We start from the raw sequence: 9,387 nt of genomic DNA on the forward strand, positions 1-9,387 counted from the left end.
CATACTGTGCCTTGCTCTGGGTTTACTCACATGTGATGGCAGAGAAAACAAACTGGCTTTATATAAATAATAAGTCTTTATTCCTGCCTAGCTGTTGCTTACCAAATGTAGCAGGGATCATTGTCTCTGAATTCACTCCAGGGATGCACACCCCAAGCAACATGAAGTAGCTGCTGACACCAGGAGCACCTGTAGGATGAGGTTGTCCAGTGTACTGCCCCCTTTGCAGCTTCTAGTTTTCTCACCTGGGCTGTGGCTGAAAGGAACAGTCCACTCCAGGCTGGCAAAGGAATGGCTCATATCTGTCAGCACTGAGGGATGCTGTGGAAGCAAGCAGAATATTGGACCCACAGATTAGACCCACAAATCTACAGTTTTATGGTGAAAGATTATTTTGTCTTTACTTACTTACATTCTCACTTTACTTACTGCTCTTTAGAAAAGAGCACAGGAGCAGGGCCTGCCTCAGGCTGAAAGATGGATAGACAGAATTTCAATGGCTGGGAATTCTCTAAGGATCAAAATTATGTTAAAGAAACATTTTTTACAAAATCACGGAGGTGATACATGCTGTTTCTGCCAGTCCTGCAGGCATGTCTTATATAACTATAAAATCTGTCTGTTCTTCACAGGTAGTGGTTGTTTTGTTGGCTTTTTTGTTGTTGTTTTTGTTGTTGGGGGTTTTTTGTTTGTTTTTTGGTTTTGTTTTGTTTTGGGGTTTTTTTTGCAGAGTGGGGTACACTACTGCCAGCTCTTATAAAACAATGATTTTCAAGGGTATTTGATAGCGGGTGGATTTTGGTTGGACTTTTTTGTTTGGTTGAGTTTTGGTTGGGATGTTTGGTTGGTTTTTTTTCTCCCTTTTTGGGAGTGGTGGTGGTTAGGTTTTCTTTTTTTTAAAGAGAAGGAAGTTTGTATTTTTGGCTATTAGATTTTCCAAGTACATTACCCACAGTTTTGGTACAACAGGGCTACCATTGAGTTGAACTGGGACTTCTCTATAAGATTATTTATTTATTCTAATTTTTTCATTATTTTTTCTAAATGTTTTAATACAGGTAAAGAGGATAATACAAAAGTCAAGAAAATACATGTCACAAATAAAACCAGTGAGGTGTCGTTCAGCTTAATACAGTTGCTGCAGATATCTTCTATGTCCCCATCCTAGACTTACAGTTGCTGCTAATTTTGCTTTAAATAGTGAACACCCCAAATGAAGATGGCACTAGAGGATAAAACAGCCAGGACAACTACAATGATTCCTGACATGTCCTTCCCACAGGACAGTGAGATGGTGGCCAGCTGAACCCAGCTAGATATTTGGGTTCAGAGCACCTTGTTCCTTCAGAGTCTTCAATTTTATCCAGATGTTGCTTGCACTAAGTGATTAAATCAATCTCAGAGCAGGAGCAGTCCAGAAGGTCGTAGCTTAAATTGATTTTAAAGTGGCCATCTAGGGGAACTAGCTGAACACCTGGTACAATGTGCATCCTGTTATGGACACAACTGAGATTGATACCCTTGAGATTTGAAAATGCATCTGTGCTGAATGCAGTAAATTTTTTGTAATTCAGATCAACATCCTGTAACTTCCTGAGGTTGTGAAATACTTGCTAACCTATTGATGTTAGTTCAGAGGATGGTAACATTAGCACCTCTAAGTTGGATAGTTGTTGGAACAGTTTGTCCTTTGGCATGATCCCCAAATCAAAGTTATTTTGACTAAGGTCCAAGAATATGAGGTTTTTCAAGCCTTGAAGATATGCTGAATGCTAGTATTAATGTGGGACAAGGAAAGATAATCTCTAGCACTTGCTAGAGATGGAGATTTTGGAAAGGGCTCTGTAAGGTGTGGATATAGAGAGGAGTGAAAGGTAAGTCCAGCAGCTCTAGGCTAGCACTGTCCTAAATGAGCATGTCCTGGAGATGGAGATGTGTGTTGTGGCTCAGATTCTGTTAACTAAGTCTGCTCAAAGCTCTCAGCGCTTTGCTAGAGCCTCAGAACTTTCCAAGTGACTCTGACTTAAATCTAGATGTTGAAGCTTTGCCAGTTTCTCCAAACAGCCAGAGCCAGGCTGCAGAACCTGTGAGTTACCCATGATGTGGAGGCAGGTGAGGGAGGGAAAGCCAGCAGAGCCGGTGTTGCAGAGCTGCTCAAAGCAGTTTGCATTGAGAACCATCCTCTCTAGCAAGCTCATGCCACTGATGTCAGGGGGCAGTGCATGGATGTGGGTTTGGATTAGGTCCAGCTTTTGGAGCCTGGTTAAGCTCTGAAATGTGTCAGCATTTAGATTTCTGAGGTGCCATAACTGCAGATAGAGATCCTTGACAGAGATACTACAGAAGCCTTGTAAAATATCTGGGCTTATGCAGGGCTGTTTTTCCATAAAATGTTCCCAGCCAAAAGGTCTGAGTTGTGGAGTTCTGTATCCCCACCAGGACCCCAGGGATGTCAGCACAGCCCACAAAGTCCAAACTGTAGAAATGTGAAAAGATCCAGGTTCAATGTGTGTAATTGCCTTTAAGGATGAGAGTTACATTGCTGCTGGTCTGTGGAGCTTGGACATCTTCTGCTGTGATTGCCTCTATGTTGTGGATTGCCTGTATGTTGTTAATTTGAAAATGCAGTGTTTGAGGTTTCACGTGGGAAAGTTGGGAGGAAGCTGCAGTGAAGAGATGTGGCTGCTGCCCAAGATGAAGATAACCTAACCTGCCAAGATTTGTCATTGGAATAAAGAACATACTTATTATTCCTGTCTGTGTTAAGATGCTCCAGGGAATGTGGGCCAATACTGTGTCAGAAAGAAACATGAGCAGGTTTCTGGTCAGAATGACTGTCTTCAGCTGCCTGTTGCTGGGAAAGGCACTATCATACACCCAGCTGATCTCACACCTTGAGAAAACAATAGAAAACTGCATCAGTGGCCTGTCTACAAACTCTCCTGGTAATGTGATTGCAAAAAATTGCACCTCATATCTGTTAAACTTCATTATCTGTTGCCCTCACCAGGGTAAAAGTGTCTTTTTCACTGATGCTTGCCTGGTACTTTTAAGGTCACTTTTAATTACAGGGTTCTGCTGAGAAAAAAAACCTGTCCTGAAATGATGGGGGTGACGAGGCATTTGTGGGAGTCAGGAGACATGAGGTATTTAATGTCTTAATAGGAAAATCTCTGTTGCTATAAAAAAAAAAAAAAAAAAAAAAAAAAAAAAAAAGCCAGCCACTTCCACGGGCCAAACATGTCTTTCTCCAGTTTTTAGGGAACAATACTGAAAATTAATAAAAATCTGTTCTGGTGACTTTGCTATCACCACTGTCTTAGAGGTGGTAATATCTGCAAAATGCATATTTCACCCACTGAACTGTAAATGATTGCCCTTAGAGGAGAACCCAAGATATTGCCCAAGTGGATCAATCTCTGCTTAGCAAAAAAATTCACCAGCTGTCTGAAGGTGCTGGTAGTGGTTTCTCTGTGAAGGCAGGAAGATGCTGCTGTGGTGTGCTCCAAAAATCTCTGACAGGGACAGGGGGTTCACGATTGTGATGAGCAGAGGTGAGGATGCTCCTTCCATACCTTGTTATGTCCAAGTAGAGAAGAGAATTCACGTCAGAGAAGTTGAATTCTGGAGGGAAGGGACCATATTGAAGCTGAAATTGAGGACCTTTGTTGTGACAAATAGTCATAGGAACCTTTCTCATTCCTAAATCTTCCCAGGTGTAGCTGTTATTCTCTGTAATCTGTGGAAAATGCAGAGTGAAAGAGTTATGTACTGTGAATATAAATAGGAAAACATGGCACTTGGAAAATCCATCCCCCCACCCAAACTAACATAACCCACAAAATAACCCAAAGAGAATTTTAAATTATTTAAAATGCAGCAGCCAAAACCCTAGGAAGCCTCAGCACAGGCTTGCAATGCATAGCCCTGGGGTTTTGGGGAGTGTGTTTTTAAAATGAATGCCTTGAATCTCTCTTGTATTAATTTGAAGTGTCTCATCCGCAGTACTTTCTTATCGAAGTTAAAACATATGAGGATTGTTTACTCTACTGGATTAATTATTAATCCATAAAACAGGTTCCCCACAAGGTAGTTTTAAATTGTAAATGTCATGAGTCTTGTAACAAAACTTACTCAAAGTCTTAAGTAAACCTTACTTACAAAGAGGGAGTAAAAAAGAGCAGGTCTGGAAAATGTTTCTAGAAGGAGTGTGGACAAATTAACAGGATATTAATTCACTTACATACTGCAGTGAGGACACAGCAGGAATGTTTAGCTCAGACTAGACAAAGATCATTCCTGATAAGCTAAGTTCTTAAAATGTCTACAAAGGCTTTTCAGTTTTATGTGAAAATAATCCATCTATTAAATAGAGTCAACACTGTGGATACCAGGGAAAATCACTGAGGGTGCTTGACTTGCCTTTGCCTGCTGATTACATGAAAGTCAACCAGACCCAGGTTACTACCACCCTGAAATAGCCTGCCATGCTCTTGAGGCATGGGAATGCTCATGGCATTGCACTCATCCCAGCTGCCAAATGCAACGGGGAGCACAGGGACAGCCAGTGCAACACCACCCTCCTCCACACCCGCCTTTCCTCCCGAAGAACTGAGAAATGTCCTGTCCTGGGGGGTCCCAGGGCCAGCCTAGGAGGGGTGGGGTACCTGGGACTGTGCATGAGCTGCAGCTCTGGCAATTCCCTGCCCCATAACCATGCAGATGCTGATCCTGTGGGGAAGTAAACACATGTATGACACCATTGGCCAACATGAGCACTTTGATTTGACACAAAGCTAGTGTGCTAGTGGAAGAAAGCAGGGCAGCAGTTGTGTGTCCAGAGAAGAATGCACTGGAGCCATGGTGTGTAGAGTGTGCAGGTGTGGGCCCTGTGGGTGGGAGCATGTGGTCTGTTGGGGTTTGTTGAGGTGCACATGTGTGGGCCCTGGGGAGCAGTGCATGGGGCTCAGGTCTTTCTGCTGCCATGGCCGTGAGTATTTGAGACTAAACCACGTCTCTGCCTGTCTTTGGCTTAGAAGAGGCAGGTGGGCTGTGCCTGCACTCAGCAGCCTCAGGAGAACAGGAAGAGCAGTAGTTTGTGGCAAACCACAGTCTGGGTTTGGTGAACATTGTCTTCCTTTCCTTTCAGCACAAATCCTGTAAAGAGCGCCAGGGAGTGTTGGGGAAGCAGCTTGGGCCTCCACTGCTGCAGACAGTGCAGCCTGGCAGGCAAGGGCACAGAGATGTCAGCAGCAGTGTGGTGGAGTGGGAGGAAGTAGAGAGGGGCTGTCACAGCAAAATTCCCCATCCAGGTGGGGAGCACAGCTCCTCAATCGTCCAGCTCCCTCTGGCATGCTGGGTCCCAGCTGGAGTTCAGTACCAGGTAGACAGCTCACAGGGAGAGTATCAGCAAGGAGGGATGAGCCAGTGCTGCCCATGGCTGAGCCCCCCACATGCAGAAGCTTCTCATGACCTGGGGGCAGAAAGCCAGCCCAGTACCTGCTGTGATAACACTTGTGATAGCACACAGACTTGGGCCCAGCCTAGAAGCACTGATAAAGTGTCAGTACCTACAAAAATGATAAAATACAAACCTAGAAAAGGTGATGCTTTCAATACTGGTAAGCAAAGGAGAACCTGTGGAGCTAACTGCTGCCATGTGTACTTTAGACAGATAAAAATAGTTTAACTGTTGCTGTAAATGAGAAGAGTGCCTATGTTTTGCCATTCAAATAAAACAGTGAGTAAGTAAGCTCTCTCCGTATGCTTCAGGGTGTGGAGTGGCTCTCCCAGTGAACTGAGGAGAAACTATCCCAAGGGGATCCTGTGCAGCTCTGAGTGCTCAGAGATTTGTAGATTTAATTCAATGAGGAATTTGCTATTAGCCCCAGGTGTGCATTTCATAGGGCTGCTTTTCCCTGAATCAAAAGCCTTGCCTTTTTTTTTTTCCATTGTCTTCCACTTGGAATAGAAAAAAAAATAGATAAAAGAAAAAAAGAGAAGAAAAGCAAAGATAAAAGAAAGTATTAAGGAAAAAGAAAAGCTTATTGGGTCAGTCTTTTCTCCTGCCCCTGGAAAAGCCCTGTTACTTTCTTACTATTTTCATGCGGTATTGCATACCAAACAAATACCTAATAGAGATATTATCATATCCCCACTGTGTACAAATTCCTGTATGAAGAGCACAGTATAAGAGATAAAATACTTATACTTCTCCTCTGTCTATCTCTCATACCTGTTAAACACCCCTGGGAAACTTCACCATCCTTTAGGCTCTCTGTGGGATGAAGTACAGTGCTGTTTTGAGGGGCTCCCAAAGTCCCCATCTGTGATGGGAAAGCGTGTCAGGGTGCACTGATGCACAGGAGGTGGAGGGACAGTGGCTGATGGCCCGAAGTATATACCGATACCCCTGTCTTATTCCTCTGATAAAGACCTTCCGATTCCCCTAAGATAAATCTTGTGGGAACTGGAAACTTTCAGACATCAGTAGGTGAGTGTTTAGCCCAGGTGTCTGCAGCTCCATCACCGAGCAGGATGGTGGCTGTCACTCCCCTCCATGTGCATCGTCTCTGTGGTGCTGGGTGCTCTGCAGCTGGCACAGGTGAGCGCTGTGAAATCAGCAGATGTAAATCACACAGCTGCACATTGTGGATAGAGGTGGTTGCTGCATTGGATGATCTCGTGCTGTCTTCTCTGAATGAAAGTGAGGCAGAGCAGGGGGGTCAGACAAACCGGCAGAGTTGGCTGGAAAGCAGGTTGCTCATGCTGAACTCAGTGTGAACAAAACAATAGTTTCAGAGTGAAACAGGAACCTGCCTGCTTTAAATATAGTCAGGTTACTATGCACTGATGCTTTTCTGAGGCAGAACAGATTTTTAAAAAGTGGAAACTGAGGAAAATTTATTGTCATGTTCATGTGGACTAGAATGTCTCTGTCACAGGATAGTGCAGATGAGGTTGTAGCACACCACTAAAGGAGAATTTCATGTAATGGGAAATTTGAGTTGAACAAAATTTGATTCATCACTTAGGAAAGGCACAAAATCTTGTAAACCAGCTGACAGTCAGAACTCTTCTTTGGAGGCTGAGGGCAGTGGTGGACTTGGCTTTGTTAGCTTTACAGTGGACTCAATGATCTTACAGATCTTTTCCAGCCTAAACTATTCTACGACTCTAAGATCTCTGCCTACAGTTTTGCAAAAAGCCTTGTGTTTCTGATGCACGACTACTGCAGTACAAACAGTAAATCTAGAAAGCAATAACTTCAATCTCAAAATTAACACTGTTCCTTTTGTATTTAAGTTACAGAGAATGATCACTTTTTGAAGGGGGACAATATTTCTAAGACAAGTGTGTGTGCAGCAGCTGCAGGAGGGGATCTGGTGCCAGCCAGCCAGAGGTGTCAGGTCCTGACTGCCCAGGGCAGCGCTGAGCACCAACTTCGGCCAAACAGCTCAATCTACCTTTTCCTTTCCTTTCTTAAATGACTGAGTTATTAGCTTGACAGCTTTGTTGCCTTAAGTGGCACTCTTTCTCCACCACCTAGGAGAAAAATGCATGAGGAAAACTTGCTGGGCTCAGAAAATGTGTGTCAGCCCAACAGAGCCAATCCAGATCCTGTACTCAATCGGGCAGGCTTCAAGCAATCAAGACGCCATGTGGAGTGCATCAAGGTCAGCGCCCAGGAAGGTGAAGACACCTCAGCTTCTCTGGTGCTAAGGATATGCACAAAATCAGTGCCTTCAGCTCTGAAACAGTGCATAAAGGCCACACCTGTGCTGGTAGCTGGTGCTGATTTCAGGGTTCACCTGAGCCGTGCTGCGCTCATTCCTGCAGGCAGCTGAGGAGAGGGGAGGAGTCAACAAGGTAGGAGGGAAGCTGCCAGAAGTGCCGAACTCGCTGTATTTCGCATACTTGCCTAAACCTGTTGGGTGCACTGTTGGGGCTGGCAGGCACCGAGAGGCCACAGAGCCAGTGCCCTTCTGCTATATTTGTTTGCTACCAGGATGCTTCTGTGCCGACCTGATTGGCTGGATTTTATTCCCTCCTCTTTAATTTATAGCATACAAAAGTAAATACCTTATCTCAGTGTCAAGCTGAAAAGGTGACTCCACATCCCACTACAAGCTCTGCCTCTTCCCCAGCCAGTTCTGTGTTTGCTGGAAATCCTGCTTGCCCTGCAGCTGGTCGCAGCTTTGAAATAATTTGATTGGTATGTTTTCTTCTTGTTTAGCTACCATTTTCCATGCTAACACTCAAAAGCTACGGCTTGGTGTGTCCCTGGGTATTGGATTTGCACGGACAGGTTTTGGTAGTGGGAGTGCTACAGGGACGGCCTCTGTGAGAAGCTGCTAGAAGCTTCCTTCATGCCCAGCAGATCCAATGCTAGGAGGCTCCAGGATGGAGGTACCCCTGGCCAAGGCTGAGCCAATTAGAAATGGCTCTGTGATAACAGATTTAAGAAGGGGAAAAAAGTTACTCTGCAAATGTAATTACAGCCAGATAAGAGCAGAGTGGCAATAAGTGACAGGAACAGCCCTGCAGACACCAAGGTTGCTGAAGGAGAGACAGGAGGTGCTCCAGACACCAGAGCTCAGGTTCCTCTGCAGCCCGTGGTGAGACCATGGTGAGGCAGCTGTGGCCCTGAAGCTCATGGAGATCCCAGAGGATGCAGAGATCCACCTGCAGCCCCTGCAGGAGAGCCAGGCCAGAGCAGGTGGATGCCTGAGACGAGGCTGTGAACCTGTGGGAGGCCTGGGCTGGAGCAGGGTCCTGACATGGACCTCCAGACCCATGGAGAGAGAAGCCCACAGTGGAGCAGGTTTCCTGGTAGGACTTGTGACCCTGTGGGAGATCTATGCTGGAGCAGGCTGTGCCTGAAGGACTGCCCCCCATGGAAGAGTGACCCACACTGCACCACTTCATGAAGAACTGTGTCTGTGGGTTGCGCTTACATTGAGAAATTAATGAAGAACTGTCTCCTGTGGGAGGAATCCCGTGCTGGAGCAGGGGAAGGACTCCCCTCCCTGGGCAGGTGCAAGAACAATCTGTGATGAGCTGACCATAACCCCCACTCCCTGTGCCATTGAGGGGGAGGAAATAGAGTCTGAGAAGGAGCGAGTGGTGAGGGGAAGATGTTTTTAAGATTTATTTTACTTCTCATTATCCTGCTCTGATTTAGTTGATAATAAATTTACTTAATATCCCCCTGTTCAATCTGTTTAGCAGTAATGCTATTTGTTGAGTGATCTCTCTTGTCCTTATGTCAGCTCATGAACCTTTGTTATATTTTCTCTCCCCTGTCCACCTGGTGGAGAGGAGGGATAGAGGGAGTGATGGATGCCTGGAATCCAGCCAGGGTCAAACCTCTACACCCGATGATCC

General features: G+C 45.2%; 1 protein-coding gene across 1 annotated transcript; it reads right to left on the reverse strand.

Moving 5' to 3' along the window:
- Window positions 1-827: 827 nt before the first annotated feature.
- CD180 (CD180 molecule) lies at window positions 828-6,567 on the reverse strand. The gene is given in 13 exon segments (XM_038124353.1): window positions 828-1,307; window positions 1,310-1,756; window positions 1,759-1,795; window positions 1,798-1,994; window positions 1,997-2,388; window positions 2,390-2,627; window positions 2,630-2,696; window positions 2,698-2,893; window positions 3,576-3,618; window positions 3,621-3,676; window positions 3,678-3,739; window positions 4,668-4,731; window positions 6,530-6,567. Coding segments are annotated over 13 exon segments (1,962 nt in total). The 3' UTR covers window positions 828-1,182.
- Between the last annotated feature and the right edge of the window lie 2,820 nt (window positions 6,568-9,387).

This window comes from Motacilla alba, chromosome Z (assembly GCF_015832195.1).
Source record: "Motacilla alba alba isolate MOTALB_02 chromosome Z, Motacilla_alba_V1.0_pri, whole genome shotgun sequence".
In the NCBI taxonomy this organism is placed as follows: Eukaryota; Metazoa; Chordata; class Aves; order Passeriformes; family Motacillidae; genus Motacilla; species Motacilla alba.